The sequence below is a fragment of the Micrasema longulum genome, unplaced genomic scaffold (assembly GCF_059751315.1).
Source record: "Micrasema longulum isolate JH-2025_06_02 unplaced genomic scaffold, ASM5975131v1 h1tg000250l, whole genome shotgun sequence".
NCBI lineage: Eukaryota > Metazoa > Arthropoda > Insecta > Trichoptera > Brachycentridae > Micrasema > Micrasema longulum.
This window is the reverse complement of record NW_028277455.1, coordinates 1,443,418-1,463,873: the sequence shown is the minus strand read 5'-3', so window position 1 is coordinate 1,463,873 and position 20,456 is coordinate 1,443,418. Positions and strand designations below refer to the sequence as shown.

At 32.6% G+C, this 20,456-nt stretch overlaps 2 protein-coding genes across 3 annotated transcripts in view; one reads left to right on the top strand and one right to left on the bottom strand.

Moving 5' to 3' along the window:
• LOC148283298 (uncharacterized) overlaps positions 1-2,786 on the top strand; it is a 30,425-nt gene extending 27,639 nt beyond the window's left edge. Inside the window, exon 6 of the mRNA XM_088223743.1 lies at positions 1,651-2,786. Coding sequence (XP_088079869.1) covers positions 1,651-2,702 — 1,052 coding nt within the window. The 3' untranslated portion in view covers positions 2,703-2,786. The remainder of the gene's footprint in view (positions 1-1,650) is intronic.
• Positions 2,787-5,328: 2,542 nt separating this feature from the next.
• Positions 5,329-20,456, bottom strand: part of Atg17 (autophagy-related 17) — a 38,145-nt gene continuing 23,017 nt past the window's right edge. For both annotated transcript variants that reach the window (XM_088223742.1, XM_088223741.1), the window contains exons 9-18: positions 17,452-17,624; positions 16,241-16,427; positions 14,655-14,938; positions 13,913-13,990; positions 13,688-13,835; positions 11,473-12,515; positions 10,108-10,288; positions 8,045-8,179; positions 7,443-7,572; positions 5,329-7,016 (exon numbers count right to left, since the gene is read on the bottom strand). In XM_088223742.1, the coding sequence (XP_088079868.1) occupies positions 6,598-7,016; positions 7,443-7,572; positions 8,045-8,179; positions 10,108-10,288; positions 11,473-12,515; positions 13,688-13,835; positions 13,913-13,990; positions 14,655-14,938; positions 16,241-16,427; positions 17,452-17,624 (2,778 nt within the window). In that variant the 3' untranslated portion in view covers positions 5,329-6,597. The remainder of the gene's footprint in view (positions 7,017-7,442; positions 7,573-8,044; positions 8,180-10,107; positions 10,289-11,472; positions 12,516-13,687; positions 13,836-13,912; positions 13,991-14,654; positions 14,939-16,240; positions 16,428-17,451; positions 17,625-20,456) is intronic.

The following is a 20,456-nucleotide window of genomic DNA, read 5'->3' as shown; positions in this document are numbered from 1 at the left end:
CATAGAAATCATTCTGGTGTTCCTACTAACATTCTAACACCCTGTACCTGGGATTTTTTAAGCCAATCAACAGGCTTATGAAAGTCACAATAGATTTGCATTAATGATATATATTACAATGAATTGACTTAGCCTTAACAATCTTACAATCTACTTAAATGTACAATAGGTATAGTCATGGCATGATCTAGGCAGACATGGCTAGTGTGTCATCTCAAGTCAGAAGTGATAACGCCGCTTGCTTCTTGAATGCTTGCCTTTGCCATAGGAACACAACGACAGTACTGTTTAGTGAGATTTTGTTAACTGTTCTGAGGATCCTTAGCAGAGGGGAAAATAATCCGATGTTAGTTCTAAAATTTCCCACAGCATTGGTACGCAAGTTACAGTGAGGTACATTGAGGTTGATCTGGGCTGGTATTCCAAACGCTCTCGTGGCCGTATTATCTCAAGTATTTACATACAAAATACACGAGAAAAACTGTTTTCTCGTGCCATGAGAGTGGTTCAGAATAGCACCCCTAAGCGAGGATATAATGGGCATCTATATAGTTAGATATTAATTTGTGAAAGAATATTAAACCAGCCAAAACCCTTCTGAATTCTAAACTGAAAGTGTGAAAGTATTCTAGTTTATCTTTGATACATATCAAATTTTAAAATATACATTTCATACCCATATTCATTAAACATCTCTTACACCAGCCAATGTTAGGATAAGGGTCAGAAGAACCAAAAAAACGTAATCGTAAACAATTTACTTTGTCCATTTTGGCAAAAATTAAAAAATTATTTAACTTTAAACTTTTCTGACTTTACTTTTTATGGTGCACCAGTTGCAACTGGGCCAAAGTCCTACGAAAGTCTAGCTAGACCAGCGGTTCCTAAAAGGTGTTCCGCGGAGCCCGGGGTCCTGTGGAAGGGTCACAGGGGTTCTGCAAGTTAAGGCATATTGTCGTAGAAAACAGGCAGTCGACCACCAAAAAATTTCATTATTTGTAAAGATTTTTAATTCGAAACATATTCTTTATTTTCAAGTCTTACATTACAACATGCAAACAGTAAGGTGTCACGGGTCTTAAAAATATCATTTTTGTCAATTTGCTTTTTTATTGTCGAGATGGGGTTCCGTCAAAAGAAGGTAGGTCAATTTAGGGTTTCATAGCCAAAAAAATTGTGATCCGCAGGTCTAGACTTCCATTTTGACTTCCCAAATAGGCTTTTCATCTTCGTTGAAATATCTTTCAAGGTTCATTATTAGTTAATTAAAACCAAAATAGTTTTTGAAATAGGCAGATAAGTAAATATGTGAACATAAGAGATTTATAAAACAAATATTTTAATGAATGACGCTTTAATCCACTTAATTTGATAGACCAATAACCGGTTTTATAGCTCTCGCAACCAGGTAACAATAGTATGCTTTTTAAGAACTAGGTACAAACTATACTATACTTACACTGTAAAATTTAAGTATGCATGGAGGGGGTGATAATTTTATAAAGTAGTTAGAACATATTGGCCAGTTTAAAAATGTTTACTACAGGGCAAAACTGTTCATTAGTCAAATAAATAAACGCAATTGTACCTACAGAGTATTTTATTAATAACTTGTACGCAAATATATAAAAATTATAATGTTTATTCTAGGTTACTCATGCTCCTGTTCCCCATTCGAGTGTATGTGCGGACAAAATAATCAGAATAATAATAGCCAATATTATTCGCACAACAACTTGTCTCCAAACTACATGCAGCACCAACAAGTTGACACCGCTTACTGGAGCGCACAAGATCAGCCAATTCACCCTCAAAATGAACAAATCCTCCCTAATTACCAATACCACACGACGAATAATGAGCCAGTTGAGAATCAGAATTTCGACTTTGTGCCAATGACCGGCGACATATTCCAACCGGAGGAAATCTTTCAACTAGACCAGCCTCTTCGACCGGACTATCCTAACTTTCCGGAACATAATAGTGAACTCGCCAACTCCCCACCGACGTTCATCGACCTCGGCAGTGGAGCCATACACAAAGAGAACTTCAAGGCCGAGGAAACTTACTGGATGCAATGCCAACAGAATTCCCAACACTTTATCATATCAAACGACGACTCGAATAATTCGAGTCAACTTAATACCAGCTGCTCTCCGGAAAGCTACATCCAAAATGATGTTCTCGAACACCAACCGGCCGCTCTCTCTTGTAATACGAGACTGCAGTTCAACCCGGACGAAATCCACCAGAGTAAAAACATGAATATGGTACCAAATAACTATTATTCTCAATTTCCAGGCAGTGAACAAGGAATAACATCACCGAGAACAATGGAGAGCCTGCCCCAAGACCAAAAATACTTTTGTTCGAATGCTGAACAATATTCTGATAGCTACATTAGAAATGATTACCAGTTAAATAATTGCGAAGATAAATACAGATTTTCCTTTGATAATAGATTACTAAGTAACAAAATGGAGGGAATAGCAAACATCCCCATTGAATCGGAGATTGATATACCGACCATAGATTACCACCAGTCGGGAAACGGGCAGTATGTCTATGAATCTATGGTCCATAACATAGAAACGCCTAATTTGATCTCCGAGAGCTGTGAACCTCTCATGGACGCGTGTTACCAAACTCAATTTCGATCTCCCCACCATTTTAGTCAATTCGCGGCAGTCAGCCATAATTAGATGTTATTAATTTTAAACCATGTAAATACTAGATTATAAGATGTTGAAAAGGAAAAATAAAAGAAATATTAATTTGTATAAAAATTTATTGTTTTTTTCAAGGTATATCACATACCCTTCACTCTATATTAGCTACATTGCGATTATTGTACCACTGTTTATAAGAGTAAAATTTCAATATTTTCGAATGCCAGCTATCATGCAGGTGTAAAAACTTACTTTGGAACAGTGATAAGTGGAAAATGTATTAATAATCAATAATAAAATAGCATTTACCAGTCAGGATCATAGTTCAAATGTGAGTAATTACTATTATTATATCTATTGAAGAACAAGCAATTGAAGAGACTTGAAAATGAAGAAACTCTAAGGACATGCATATGTAAAGGTGTACATAATAAGTTTGTCAAATATACTGGTATATATATATAAATTTATAAGCAATCATTTGAATATTATATGTATTAACAAATGTGAAATATGTATTATGATATGTTTTATTGCGATTTCCATAATGATTTGAAAGGAGAAATGGAATACATATTGTTAAGAAAAAAAGGTGCAAAAAACTATTTTTTCCTGACTGGTGAGTCAAACAAAATATTTCTTTTTAATGGGTTTAATAAAAAGACAGAATTTATGAGTCATTGAATTTTTCGGATAATTCTAATTTAAAACTAACATAAAGGGTAAAAAAAGACCATCGAAACACCTATGTTCCATAAAGCATGAATTTTGAAAATATTGTGATTTCGACTAAAAGTTAGAAATGTAAGATAAAAAAAAAACAATATTTCAATCAACGATTTTTAACCGCGTGAAATTCTTAGCAGCTTCTACACAACCAAACACAAAACATGTATGACACGTGTTGCATACATTTGACAACAGTGTTAAGAACTATATTACATGCAGTAAGCTACGGAGGCACAATGTTTCATACATAATACAATACACGATACAAAGTGAAGCCGGCCGAAATCAAATCCTACCTTAAAGTTTATTAAACCACATACAAATATCAGTGAGAAGTAAACTGATGATCCTAAGTGCCGATATTCAAAAGGACGAGGAAACAGTATAAATCAATTTATAACTCAATAAATAAAACTTAAGGGATCAACAAGGAAATATATTATAAATATGTGACCCTTAAAGTTTGAACTAATATTTCTATTTTATCATGGTTAAATCATTTAGTGGCTATGTTTCGTTCAAACACAACCCCCGAAAAGGCGTACAACAAATACATATATATATTCTGAAATTTTGAAAATACACAAATAATTACATGTCGATTTTTATATCTATAAAAATATACATTACTCTGTAGTCAATCACATACACGTAACACAATCATTTCTGCATATGATTGCACTGGAATATTAAAAGTAAATTGAAAAGTTCCCATTTAAAAACGGGATGCAAAAATCTAAGAGTGTAAGTGGTATTTTAAATTGTGAATATTATTTGAGTAGTCTTAGACTCGATTGCGTTTTAGAACAATGTGATGAATTCAAAAGACGCGTTTAATTTTATTTTCACACTCATGCTTTATTTGACAATCACAAGATTCAACTATGCAACTATTTCACAAATATCACAAGAAATCAAAAAATGAGTGATCGATTGTTTGTTTATTTATGGTTACAAAACCAGGCAGCACTCTTCTGAAATCTAGGTGTAAGAATATCAGGTTAAGCCACAGCCATTTGAATTTGAAGGTATGTAGTAACTTATATTAAATTAGTGTAAATAAAAATACATTGTGTTATTGACTATCCTTCTTTATACACATTCGTCTTTAACTTATTAATAATATTAGTCATAAAGAAGAAAAATTGAATGAATATGGAATTGTGAGGTCAATAGAGATTACAATGATTTCTTAAAATAGAGAAATTCAGTAATGTCATGAAGATAGTGTACTTGAGAGGAAAAAATTAAGCACTAACTAAATAAACACTTATTCGACGTCTCTAATTTTCCAGGTCAAAAAAAGTCATATTCCTTAAAAGAAAAATGTTAAATTTGGGTGTTGTAAATAGGCAAATGAAAGCTTATTCTAAGGTCTGAATTTTACACAAGGTTTTGAGTATTGAAAATGATTATTAAATTGATATTTTGGCACAATCAGTGTAAAGCTATGGTTTCCTAGGAAAGCGGTGCCGGTGTCATAATATACCGTGATTTGGAGGGCGTAATAAGTTGCCCGTCTTAGCAGTGTCCAGAGATGTAAAGTTTAAAAAAGCAGTGTTATTATGCGGTGGCTGTGACTACTTATTTTGCGTATTTTTGACAAATTTGCGCTGGAATACGAATGAAACGCTCTCTAGGAAACTAGCGGCATTGCTTTGTACAGGCAACGTTTTAATGACGTCATCCACCGCTACATGACGGCCACTAGATGACAACACTGCTCTCTCAGGAAACCATAGCTTAAGTCAAAACTGTCTAGAGACAAATTTCGAGTTTAGAAGGCCTAAACTTACAATACTGATAGAAACAATATGTACCGTACCATACAAAAGTAAACTGGCGACAAAATATTATTATGTTAAAGAAAAGAGTTTTTTAAACCAGCAACTAAATGAGGGTACTACTTGCAAACCCGGCAAAATCCATCTTTCTTTATTTTGAGCAAATCGCAATAAACTGATACAATACTTGACTTCAACTTTTTTTTAACTTCAATTTTTTATTATAATCAGTAAATGTTTTACACGTAAGCAGTGGTGACATAAGCATGATTATGTCAAGAAACAGTAGTGAAATGATACATTTAAATCATACATTCCAACTTCACAATACTCAAGTAGAGGTTGCCATGTTTGCAACAAACCCTACAATTTAAAAGTAAAGTTATTACAAATAAAGCCGTATTTTTAACTGACAATGTTATTGTAAAAAATTGTATTCTGAATAAGTTTCAATTAATATCTCACTTTTTTTAGATTGTGGATTTTGCCAGGTTTGCAAGTAGTACACTCAAATGGAAATGGACTATTTTGAATTTAAACCCCACAATCGCAACTGACACAAAAGTTTAAAAAAACAATGTCATATACAACAAGTCAAATCGCTACAGCGAGCACAAGATAAAATAAAACATGTCTCTTTTTCTATCACAAAAAAAAGATTAAATACGCATCAAACAATATTCCAAGCAGTCTTTCATACATACTATATTGCGAGTAAATTGTTTTGTTTGGCGATCCGTTCAAAAAGACCAAACTGCACTTTATATAATTATTTTTTGTTAACAAGCAAGATTACCAATATTTAAAAAGAATATGATTTAAAGTAAAAACGGTGAGAATACTGATACACAAAAAATAAGAATGTGGATAATGCGGTTAATTCTAGAAGAAAACGTAACCTAGTATTACACAAACATTCTCTATCTCCGAGTTATTTCAGAATTACATTTACAATAAAATTACGTAATTGCATAGTTGAGATATCACGTCCATTGAGAATAATTATTATCACTCACCATACATCAAGCTGGATTTCAGTTTGATATAAAAATTAGAAAATTAATGCCAAAAATGACTTCAAAAATCACTTATACTGTTTAAGATACCCAAAAAAATGTGATAAGAATATTTTAATCCAATATGTTTATTTACTTAATTGTTTTTTTTAAATATTCAATAGAATTCTAAATGAAAAATAATCGCTCCAGCACACACTTAGTAAACCGTATCTAAAAAAAAACTCTAGAAATTCCTTCAAAGTGAATAACAAATTTTAAGCATAAGACATTTTTATTAAGATCAGTCACTTTATGCTGCTCAATGACCAGCATTAAGAAATACCAATAACCGAAAGCACCATCAGATTTGGGTACAAGAGACGCGAGACGAGGAATTTCGAGAGGATTATTATCACTTTACGGAGTGGCTTCCTCGGCCACTTCAGAAATTAAATCTTCGTTAACACGACTGTCCTTGGAAATTTCATAAGGCACACTTTCTTCGGGGGTGGGAATGGTAGTCTGGATACTGCGGGAGAGCTGGGACATCGAGGATCTGTCGATTTGGGAGCAGGGAACTAGCTGGTCATCGTTGGCGGGACAAGGATCCGGATTATTGATTTCTATGGAATCAGGCTGCTCGCTGCGATGCTGTTCTTCTGAATCTTCGGAGATGATGACTTCGTTGGTAGTTTCGTCCGTGCGTTTCGTGGACTGGGATGACTCGGCAAGGATTGAGTAAAGGCTCTTGGTCATGGCGGAGTCTCGATTCCTTGAAGTGCCCGGAGCAAAACTTGCGATGGCTGACACGCTCATGCCCCTAGAGTGACTAGATTCTGCAATAAGAATTAGTAATAATTATTAACCTATTATTTTTTAATTTAAAAAGTTTTTTATGACATGACTGATGACTTTATTTTTTAATCGCGATAATTTCCTTATCCACACCTAATGGTGCATACGGGACTATGAAATATTAGTGTAAAACCACCCTCGAATAAATTTTGACTTTGCCACAGGAATTCAACCCGAGATCTTGAGCATATGTACATAGAATGCATTGACCACTGCATTAAGAAGTGAACTAATTTCCCCCCACTTTGCTTTTCCTTGATTCCCATTTTCTAATAGTGAGTTATTTTTAATTCGTTGAAAATGAACCCAGAATTGAAATATAAGGGTTCTAAGAATGCAAATTTCTTTTTTTTTTAAGAAGATGCAATACTTTATTCATTTTTAAATAAATAAGAAATTTTACAAACCTTTTTCTTTTAATAAAGATATATCACATCTAAACAGTTGATCCTTGTCAACGATCTCGGAAGATTTTAAAGGTCTAACCTTTACTCTATAGAAACGGGAACCTTGAGCAATATTGTATCTATTGCGAACCTGAAAAATGATATTATTTTATTGATACTGGTATTACCGAGTTACAATCATAAAAAACATGATTTTGGATCATATTATGACACTAATTAATGAGATTTATTAGGGTACCCGGTAGCAGAACAAGACGGAAGTCTTTGTTCTTGGAGGTGCCCGGTTAAGGCGGTAGTCTAGTAAAAAGTAAGGAAATAATACAATTTAGCCATTTTAAAAAAATTAAGTTAACATGCACTTAATAAAAATAATATATTTTTTAGGCATTCTACCAAATGGCTTGATGGTTTGTGTTACTTTTACACGATAATAAAGAATAGATTTTATCAAGAATGTTTAAAGAGGCAGGATGTGATAGAAAAATATTTAAAATTTTACTTTTACGGTATAGAGAGGTCTGTATTCTTACTACATTTTACAGAACATAAAACCTTAAATTATTATTAAAAAATTAAGTAAAAAAAAAGAAACAGATAAATACCTTGACAGCGACACAAAAGTCCTTGCTTTCAACCTTGCCGATATAATAGTGAGTTTTAGTTGCATCCTTAGATGGTATTTTGAGGTCTAAAGTTGTTAAACAATCTATATGGAGAAGGAAGAGAGACGGTGAATCCTGGAAAACATAATTAAACTAATATTTCTTATCCATATTATATTCTGAATTCATTTTGATGAAATAATAGTAGATATATTTTTTTCATAATAAGGTACGTATGTAATAAAACTTAAGTCTAATTCTTTTTAAAAAGGATTTTCAAAACAGTCATTCAATAATTAAATTGTTATTTTAGAATTCGGACATCCCAACAATTCATAAAAGTGATGAGGAATCTATTTTTAGTAAATGCAAAAGGAAGATATTTTTAAAGTGAGCCAGAAAAATACTTTTAGGGTAGTATTTATAAATATCGTCTTAAATGACAACACCGCCAAAGTTATTTTTGTTATTTTTACAGGACAACAAAAAAACTGCTTTTTTAATTGAAAGCTCAACTAAATTATGCCTTTCAATATATCAAAATTGGCAGCCTATGTGGTGTAGTGGTTAAGACGCTTAACTCACACACGAAAGGATCCGGGTTCGATTACCGGTGAGAACTCAAAAATTAAATGTGATCTTTCTCAAGCCTAGGTGCTCTGTTTTGTAATTCACCACGTACTGCCATGCTAAGCCTAAAAGTCTTAACTTAAAAAAAAATATTGTTTAGCGTTATCTTTTTCGTAATTGATATTCAACAGTCTCACATATGTATTTACTAAGTCAACAAGTCATTTCTGATTCTAAATATGAGATATTCTCATTAAAAAAAGTTCAGATTGGCACAGCATAGAACAGTAATGTACTGCAAATTTTTCAATTTAGCAGATACGACTTTTAGCCTTAGCAGGGCAGAGTAATTAGGCCTCCGTGAAGAGAAAAAAAATGTTTATTCTTAAACTGTCACCTATTAAAAACCAATTCAATAAAATAACCAGTTTATACTTTTTGTATTAATTCAGTTGTAAATTTTATTGAAAGATAAACACAAATATTTTACCATAAAGTGTGAGTGAATAAAATCTAAATACAGTAAAACACCGTTTTTACGTTTTTCAAGGGAGCAAGAAAAAAAGGTGTAAAACTGATGAAAACGGAAAAGTGAGGAAATTGAAAATGTATGGAAAAAATAGTAATTACATTAAAATAAAATTAATTTGCTACACTATAGTGTACATATACTTCCAGAAAAGTTGTAATAATTGGGGACTGTTCATATTTTTTTGATTTTTCAATGATTTCACTAAAAATATTTTTATACTTTGTATTTTTTCAAACAATATTTTGTAATCTGTTTTTTTGTTTGATTTAAAAACAGCGCGTTAAACATATTTTATGTGTAAATAAAAAATTACAAAATAAAATTTCGGATTTGCATAAAACACAATACAATATATGTACAATATTTTTTCCCCTAAATGTCGAGAAATTTTATTTATACGGTATCACTTTATTTTCTATGGTATCACTAAAAACAACTGTCATATAGATTGCTGCTTAATTGTTTTACCCTTTTATTGCAACTTTTTAAACCAGCTTTTATATAACTTTAAATATTTCATTTGTAATGTTTTAAACCTCGCGATTTATTGATATTAAAACTTTGTGGTTGCTAAACGTTAGTCAACTGCATATCATACAAATCAATATGACGTTTTTGTTCAAATGAAAACTAAAACTAACCCTAAAGGAAGACACTTAATCAAAAATGTAAATTACACTGCATCTGCTTTGAATTTAGGTTGAGACAATAATTTGTCCTTTATTAGTTGTTTACCTGTTTTTATTCTTCACGTTGCGCAGACCGTGGCACCATTATTATGACATAATTTTGGCTTTTTTGATACATCAAATGAATTAGAAAAAAATTTAAACATAAAACCGTGATGATAAAAAATGAGTGCTGAACATTTCGGTGTAAAAAGCGGGCAAACGTAAAATTGAGGAACGTAAAAACGAGGTTTTACTGTGCTATAATTAAATTAATAGATTTATTTATTTACCTGAAGAACGGAAAAATTACTATATTCTTGATCCCAAGTAATGAGAATGATATCTCCATTGCTACAAGAAGTGGAACTGAATATGGATAAGGGAAGGCTAACAGGTATAATACTTTTACAAAGTTTTTGCCGGCTCTTGGAGTCCGGATTGGTGAAGGAATCTTTCAACTCGACGATATCACTAAAATAAACAAATAATTCATTATGACAATAAATTGAGCTGGAATTTTACATATTATTTATCTAACATAAATATCAATGTTATAGTAAGACATCTCAAAAATTGCCATTTTGAGTTAATAGCTAATGGAGGTTATTCGGTCATAACTTAAAAAACTTTATATTAACCACCAAAAGAATGAGTTTTTAGTGAAAAGGGAATTGCTGTAGTTTTATTTTTAAAAAAAGAATTCCACATTTTTCTTTAAATATTTACACCTATCGATGACATTGCTACGTCCTTTTTATGAATAAATGAAATGGAATATTTTTGACAAGCGACGCCGTACAATATATGCCCATACTCCTTTATGCATTAACTATTTGAGACGCACATGGTACAACCATAATCGCTAAAGGTTAATTGTTTCAAGTAATACATAAAACTTGGCCTCACATTCAGCGCCATTTCTTGAAAGTATCTAATTTATGTTTCCGTAAAAATTGAGCTAATTACATATTTTAAACTGACATTTATAATTTATTGATACATTTGCAATGTGAATAAGTTTAGTAGCCGCAATGCCATTTTTTTAAATATTGGCCGCACCTAGTTTTATTTTAAGTTGGTCACTCCAGCATAGAATATTTGGCACCTCTTGTAATAAGTTCGAAAGTATATATGATAAATGGCCATTAATGAATATAACTAGCAACCAAAATAATAAAACAACACAATAGGGAAATATCACATACTACGAATACCGGTAAAAATATATGAAATGGACTTAGAATAATTAATTGTATTTTCAAAATCAATGTGGATATTGCGAAGAAATGTTTTCATACATAAGCTAGGAAAACGGACGTGTTTGGCCTTGGTTGTTGTGACGTCAAGATTTTTGATAATGTTCTTAACAAATTTCAATGGCCAGGAACAAAAAGACATGAATAGTGACGTATTAGGGGCCAAAGGAATGATCGTTTTTGTGGGAATTCAAAATTGAATTTTTTTTTCATGCTATTAGCACAAAATTTTTTTTTTACTGGACAGTATTTCTTAGACCTTTATTACTTTAAAAATGTAAAAGAAAGTGATATTTCCCTATTGTGTTGTTTCATTATTTATTACAATATTTTGTGCAAATTAAAAGATTTTCTACTGTTGCATTGACATAACGATTTCGTTAAATTGGATTTACTCACGTCTGTTGTTCCTTGACAGAAGTAGTGGGGATGATGGATTTCTCTTCAAGTTTCTTTTCTAAGAAAGTTCTCTGAGTTTCTAAAGTATCAACACGCGCCTGAAGAAAGTTGATATTTTGGAAGTCACTCGTTTCGGGATCACTAAGTTGTTGGATAATTTCTTTATACTTCATACACTCCTTCTGCAGATGGAATTCCCTTTCTCGGCTCTGATCCAGTTGGCGTTCCTTCTCATCCATTATTCGCCTGACTGCGTCACTGAGGTTAATAGGTTTCTCGCACTCCGCTGATCGCTTCTTAATTTCTTCTGCCATCTTCTTCTTTGACTCCTCTTCTTGCTTCTCCAATGCCAGTTTTATGGCTTCTTCCCTCTCTATTTCCATGTCTTCCTTGGTTTGGAGAAGTATGGCTTTATGACTGGCGATTTCGATGACGTCGGGCCTTTCTATTTTCTCTAAGCTAGATTCTGAGGGTGAGCGATCCATACTAGTGCAGGCTACAAGTTTGAAGCGAGATCTTAAAGTTTCTATTTGGGCTTTGAAATCGTGGGTAAGTTTCTCTTGTAAATCTTTCATGGCTTTTTGGTGAACGATTTCTAGCTCTTCTATTTTTTTACTATGTTCCTTAGCTGATTCTTCGTGAGTTCTAATAACAGTTTCAAAATCGGAAACTTTGACATTCATTTCTTGTGCCATTTGGGTGTATTTATTTTCTAGGCTTGTATATTCTAGCTTGTGCGTACTTATTTCGTCATCTCTTTGCGTTAAGGTCTTTTTGATATCGTTCATTTCTAATTCGTGGTCTACAGTAAGCCTTTGAAGAGTTTCTCTTTCTCTGACAGCATTTTCAGAGTTACACTTTTCCCACGCTAATAATATTTCGTCACAATGTTTTTTAAACGTTACTTGATTATCTAAAGAATCTGTTTTTAGTTTGCCGAGTTCATTTTTTAATACACATATAGATTGAGAACACACATTTGACACGGAGGACAGTATTTCTCTAAGACTTTCTACTTCACTACGTTGCGATCCGAGGTTCTCCTAAAAAAAGAAAAGAATATTAATGCAGAGTAGTATCTACAAATTTTGGAGGTAATTTACAACTATAAAATTTGGACATTATGTCACTCAAAAGCGATTAAAAATGGTAAAATTTATGCAAATCATGCAAACATAAATAATGCTCGTTTCACATTAAATAAACAATATTTGCAGCACTAATCGAACAATCAGATCAGATTTTGAGGGATAGGAAAAGGATTCTCAGAGTAAGGAAAGGGCCACCAAAGGTAAAAATAATCTCACCGATAAATAACAAAATAAATAAGCCGAACAGCTCAACAGGACGATGCACCAAGGAACTACAGAAAGTTGTGTAAACGCAAAATACGAAAAGGCCAAAATTCATTGCGAGCAGCAAAACTTTTACAGCGAAATATAACATGCGTTTTTTCACCAGTTAAAACAAATCTTATTTACATTGCGTATCAATTTATATTGTAAATGATTGTGAACATACTTACTCGAGTATCTACTCATTTTTAAACACAATTTTATTATGTTTCATTTAAAATCAGACAACGCTATGTTGATTCGTAAAATAAACCCTTTAGAAAAGATTACCCAAATGTAAAAAAAAACTGTGATTTAGGTGCGCTAACTATATTATGGAGATTTGCAAATATAAAAATTGATATGCAAAATATGGGTTGGATGAAAAGTGATTTGTTTAACTGGAGCTTGGAGCGTGCGCGGATGCCAAATGCAGGCTATACGGTGCATCATCGTGATCTGTCTACCTGCAGCAGAGAAGCCAGAGTTTGCGGCTCCAGGGGCGAGGGGGCCCAGTGGAGGCTCGTGGGCGGAGACTCCTCGATATAGAACTCGGCCGGTTCGAAATCGGCACGCTCGCCGAGTGCCCCTGTCGGGGAGGATGGCGAAGGAGGCAGCCCGGGGTGGGGGAAAGAACAACTCTCCGCTTCGAGAGGAGAGAACGAACTCTGGACGAGGAACGGAGACGGAAGAGGGTAATAAGAGCTCGATACTTCCGAACTAGCGTACTGTAAATTCGGCGGGGAGGAACTAGGCGAAAGGAGGCAGTCCACATCTTGTTTTCTCAACGGAGAAAGGATTTCGGGAATGGGAGCGAGACTGTCGATCTCTTTTCTGGGAATAGTCTTTCTCGGGGGTTTAGTTGGCGGGTTTGGTCGCACCTCTGTGAGTGTGGAGACATCGCAAGCGGCGGGTGAGGGAGGAGGTGCAGTTACAGCCGGAGTAGCGGTCGCTCCACTAGACCTATCGAACATCGGACTTTGGCCAACCTTTTCGAATTCCTCCGTATCGGTTTCTGATTCCACACCGCTGAAATCAAAGACAAGATTTAATGCGTTTCATCAATTTGGAAGCGACATTCAAAATTAAAATAAGTTAAGACTTACCGATCTACACCAGCTTCAGCCGATAGTCTTTCATCAACTACTCGGGGTTCAGCAATTTTTATAGTAGTTTTTGTCGGCCTAAAATAAATAACATAATTTTAAAAGTTCGAACTAGTTTTATAGCAACTCCATAAACACCAGTAATAAGTTCTTTTCCAAATATTGTAGCAAATAAAATCAATGTGAACAACTGAATAAAACCAAACTTACATGGATTCAATCAGTACCCTTAAAGTTTTTATCGAAAAATAGATTACAAATTTTCATTGACATTGAAATATCGTTGCCTTAATTTGAATATAACACAAGTAAAAAAAAATGATAATTTTACAGGAGACAAAAAATTTTTAAAGTATCAGTAATTTAGCCGGTCGTATTATGGAGAAAACCATTAACAAAAATGTTAATGAGTGTTTCTTCATTACATCCGAGATCTCGGTATTTATAAATATATATATATTTATAACCAAGTTTAACTACTGTAATTCTGACCACCTACTGACTTACGCTGTATTCCAAGGAATATAGATCTTCCTTAAGATATGTGTTATTAAAAAAATGTGTTTTATCTCTTTTCTGTCAAGAATTTCTTTGTTCAAACGACAGAGATAGATGCTATTTTGTATGATGAAAAACATTCAATCATAATCTCAAATAAAGAAAAAAAAAATTACCGTGTATTTAAATTAAGGCAATGATATGCACATAATCAATGCAGTTTTAATTTATTTGCAGAACTTACCTAATTGCAAAGAATTGAGTTACGCTGCTCATATCGTAAGGGGGTATTTCTGGCGTCAGGTTGGGCATCCTAGTGGTCAGGGTTTGCAGGTCTGAGGCCGAGAGCCGCGGCAGGCGAGAGTCGAACTCGGGCGGGGGCGACGTAGCAAAGGGGGGAGGGTTATCCTCGGTACCGGGAAACAGCCCGTTGAGGAAGTGCCCCGAGAACAGGGTATTAAAGGTCCTGCGACGGGAAGTCTCCTCGTTGTGGATGGTGAGTAAATGGCGAGCCAGATCTGACGCCCACTGGAAGAGAGATATTAAAATTATTACTAACTGATCTATATGGTGTACCAACATTGAATTAAATATTTAAAATCATTAAAATTTAGCACAGCCTTCGTCATATCCAACCCCAAGAAGTACTTTTTAACTAACCTAGCTATAGACTAATTAAACAGTCTTTCTTAAGAAATAATTTTGGTCAATGTACTCTGGATGAAACCTTTTTTAATACGTTGTTTAATTCAATATAAAATTTAAAAAAAAACAAGGTGTACATATCAGTTTCAAGCTATACTATTTAATTACAGCTTGTCCACCACATACCGCACACAGCATCTGAGGACATAAGTCTCCTTAGCGGTGCCCACATACACGGAAAAGTTGCATGTTGCCGAACGAGAAAAGCTGCCTGAAGGAGCTCTCTGTAATCTGGTATCCTTAGCATCTCTATGCTGAAAGCAGGTAATCCAGAAGTACATAATATGCACTTCATTGGAATAAGAAAAGAGGGAAATGAACTATTTAATTACAGTGAAACCTGGAAATTACATCCCCGAAATTGATGCGAAATAATTTTTGAAGTCCTGAAGAATTTAGAATTTTAAATACATTTAAAACCCAGTTTTACATTTTCCTTTTCCCCGCAATTAAAGTCAGAAAAATTTGCCACCCGCACTGAAAACTGACGCTCAAAAGTCTGAAGTTAATCTCCATCATTATAATTTATTATATAAATAAAAGATGAGTGATACTTTAATCCACAAATTTGGAATATCCAGAGTTCCAAATTTGTGGATTAGAGTATCACTTGTCTTTTATTTATATAATAAATTACAATGAACTTCCGTCAAGAATTTTCACTTACAAACTTAAATGTTCCATCATTATACTAATTTGTTGGTACGATAAATCAATACATAGACGAAATGCTGCCATTTTTGTGTTTTTTGGTTGTAATTTTACCAACAGTTAATTGTATTTTAAGAACATTTATTGCTGCCATTTTCATGTTTCAGTTGTAATTTTAAAATTGGTTTATTGTGTTTCAGACATTTATTATTTATGAATACAATATTAAAAAAAGTCGCTGTAAAAAAATGGTTTAAACATTGATCCATAATTTATTTTACTGCCCTCTATTTACCTTTTTTTGTTGGTCCCTTGAAACACATAATTAAGGGTTTTACATTTTAATGAAATTTAAAAAAAAATGTATTCCCTATATATATAAAAAATAATAATTCAATTTTCAAATCATTTTCTCAGTGACCAAAATGTTTTTAAGCCCATAATAGATGGCAATGAAAGTAAGTAAAAACTCACGGCAAGGAAGGCTTGTGAGAACGTTCTCCGCCTGACGATCTCGTGCACCGCTGTACAGAAGAGTTTGGGGGCTTTGTGGAGCTGGCTGATGACGGCAAGGTGACGCTTCAGGCGAGATAGAGACCGGTAGTAGAACAAGAGGCAACTGTCTGTCTCGAACATACGATTTTCTACATACACTATCCATCTGGAAATCAACGTATCATTGTTAGTTTCGTAATGTGTATAAACCACTATTTTGAGATCAACGTCTCAACACAGACGAAGGAAATAATATGATAGAATAGATAGAACTGTGACTATTACTGGTCGTTAAATTTATGTAATAAAATTTACAAGCTAAATAAATAAATATAACTTTTGAACCAAAGATCCATATTTTTTAACAAATGGAAAACAAAGTACCTATAGTTGATTGAAATTCAATACCATTTATGCATGTCACATGAAATTCAATGATTTTCTGTAGTAACATAATTGCATATGAAATGCACTAGTAATTTATTCTGAGAAACCTATTATGTTACTCGTAAATCAAGGTTGGAAAATAACTACAATCTAATAAATTAATGATATAAATACATTTTGTCAGCAAATCTAAGATGATCTGTATTTTTTTTATAAAAAAGAATAGATTTAAAAATAATAAAGCAACTTTTGAAATAAAATAAAAACAGCTATCCAACATTAAAAAGATAATGAAAAATAATCTTAACTGTGTATTTTATGAGGAAAAAAAAAACACCAAACAGTTTTAACCCTTTTGGAGCCGATATAAAAAATATTTTTTATTCCGTGTGTACTAAAAGAAATAGGCAAGGTGTACTATTTGAAAAATTTTGGCACTTTTAATGTTTTTTAATCTTTCATACTTTAGAAATTATATTACATTAATTATATAAACAAAGGGTCTCAAAATGATAAATAGGTTTTATGCTTTTATAAAAATTATTTTTGTATAAGTAGTTTTAGTTGATAAATGAAATAAATTAAATTATTTTGAAGTCAATTTAATAAATAAATAAACATATAAATAGGTGCGAAGGTTTTCACAGCCACTGTTATCAATATGTTTCTTTATTGGGTAAAACCGTGTTTACTTGAAAATGGCTCCTGCAATGGTAGCCGAAACGTCGGAACAAATCCAACACACACGCTTACACCCAAAAAAGAAACATATTAAATAAACTTATCTTGAAAATTTAACTTACTTAAGCCTGTGGTAAAGATTAACGGCGAGTTCTTCTTTAGCCTTGGCGCATCTTCCCCGAACATCCTTCAATTTCTGCTGGTTTTTCAGCATGGATTGAAGCTGTTGGCAATGTGACTCACAGAGCATCCGGAGTACAGACACATCACCGAGGTGAGCAGCTTTCTGCTGGTTCTAAATACAAGAGAAAAATCAGTAGCTGAACCTCCAATTAAAAAGCTGCAGATATAAAATGAACATGAATAAAAAAAAATAAACTGAAAAATGTATACTTTAGTCCTTAAAATATAGCATGATTAGAATAAGAGTTTTCAGCAAAAGAGGTGACATAACTTTGTAGATGACGTAAGTCTAAGGGGTGATTTATATTGACACACGAAAAATCATTAATATCTGGCGTGTTCATTTATTTTTTTTTTTACAATAATGCTTGACATAAAAATCAACATAATTATATAAAATCAGCTTTAAAACTAAAATAAACCTAATTATTAATGACGTTCTTACAAGGTTAAATAATTTTGGACATATTTATCAATGTAAATCGATCGAATAAAAAAAATATTCTTTGACGTTGTTCATGAAAAAGAAGTATGAAATGTCTTATTTTTGGTGAATAATTGTCTTAAACACACTATAACAGGCTTGTTTTTGCGTTTAAATGTACATTTTCAGAACAGAGTTTCATGTTTGCATGAAAAAACAGATAAAATTGATTTGATCAGTACATGGTCCGTGATCAGTACTTTCCCACCACTAGTCACATTAGTTTGGCAGCTGTCATTTTAATCAAGCTATATTTTAAGGACTAAAATGATAATGTACATTTAAATCAATTTGAACCGGCTTAACATTTGGCAGTTTAGAACACAGATTTTATATTAAAAACATATTTAATATAATTGACTTTATGATAGAATGAAAAAATTAAAATATTGGACTTTTTACGTGGGAGGAAAGGTTTGATATAGTCAAAATCATATTACGAGAAAATTTAAAAGAAAATACAGTAAAACCTCGTTTTTACATTCCTTGATTGTACATTTTCCCGCTTTTTACACCGAAATATTTTAGTCCCATTTTTTTCCATACATTCTCATTAAATTTTCCCATTAATTAACGTTTTTTACGTTTTTCATAACCCCAGTTTTACGTCGAATTTTTTTTAATAACTCATTCGATCTGTCAAAAGAGGAGCCGCGCGCCGCCGCGTGAATGGAGAATAAAATCGAGGTAAATAAAAAAATGTGTAAACTATTGTCTCAAACTAAATTCTAAGTAGGTGCAGTGTAATTGATCATTTTGGTTAAGTGTCTAATTTTGACATTTTACAAAATAGTGACATGCAGTTGACGCATGTTTAGGAAGAATAAAGTCTTTACATCAATAAATTACGACGCAGAAAGTTAAAAAAAATTACAATATAGATCATATTCTGATATGGAGAGGTTTTTAAGCATATCAAGTCTTGAAAAACGCAGATGCATTGCAGATATAATCTGCATGTATAAAATTATGAACTGTCTCATTGATGCCCCTGAAATTTTGCAAAAGATTCTTTTTAACGTTCCCACCCGTAGACTAAGAAATAATGAAATGCTTTTCCTCGGTCACTACAGGACCAATTATGGTGCACAGTCGCCTTTGCCCAGAATGATCAGGCGGGTGAACGATCATCAAGATCTTGATTATTATGGTGTAAGGATGTCTTTCTTTACAAATCAGCTAAAGAATCTGTATAGTTAGCCTATGCTTTTTACTTAATCTAAAAATCTATCATCTGTCTTTGCTGCTTATTTCTGTTCCTTATATTTTTTTATTCCTTTGTAAAAATTTCTTTTAATTGTAATGTTTATAATGGACTTTGTCCGTAAATAAATAAATAAATAAATAAATAAATAAATTATTTGATGTTATACACACATAATGTGAAAAGGAGATAGTTGAAAACAGTTATCATAAAAGTGTGAAACAGTCCGCGATGTAAATGTCAGTTGAAATTTTGTGGTGCCATACTAAAAAAAGTGATACCATATAAATAAAATTTCCCAATATTTAGGGAAAAAATCGTTGTATGCATTTTATGCAAATAATTTTTTTTATTTTCGTGTTTTTAAGGCTAAGTACCTAGACAAAATTATTTATGCATGTATTTTTTTTAATTCAATAAAAAATAACACATTGCAGTATTGTTTGAATAAATACAAAATATTTTTAATTATAGCATTGCTAAATATGAATAATCCCCAATCATGACAGATCTGACAATTTTTCTGCAGTATATTTAGTATAGTCTTGTACAGTAATAATATTTTAATGAAATTTATTTTTTCCATACATTTTTCATTTCCTCACTTTAAAGTTTTCCTCAGTTTTACACTTTTTTTGTTGCTCCCTTGAAAAACGTAAAAAAAGGGGTTTTACTGTATAGCGTAGGACTTAAGAATTTGGTTCCACTGAAGCTCCTAATCCTTATTCAGAGTAGCCGAAGACAAAATAAAGGTTTCCTCCATGATGGCTTCCTCATGATAGCAACCTCCAACGAGGAGTGGCACCATAAGAAAAGTATAATATTAAAATTTGAGCAAATAAAACACTATCAATATTATTTCTCCCAAATATTTATGTAGTTCATGCGGTAATTAGTCTAATAAATCTATTTGTTTCATTAGAGTTTAATTCATTAGTGTCAAATAAATAGTGGGGTTTATTTGTAAACAAATTTGTCAAAATCATTGTACAGATTCCACTAATGATTATCAGTGGATTTTTATCTTAGTAATTACAATCGTATGTAGCAATTAATCAATAATAATTATTCAAAAATAGTTCAAAATAATTATCTATCATATCTAATAGTTTCATGACCATGGAGAAGATAAACACGAAATCGCTGATGGAACTGAAGGTCATACAAAAAAGTGATTTCCAGAAGTGTTTCGAGGATCGGAAAAATTGCTGGCTACTAAATTGTATCCGATGGTGATAACTTGAAAGGGGACAATA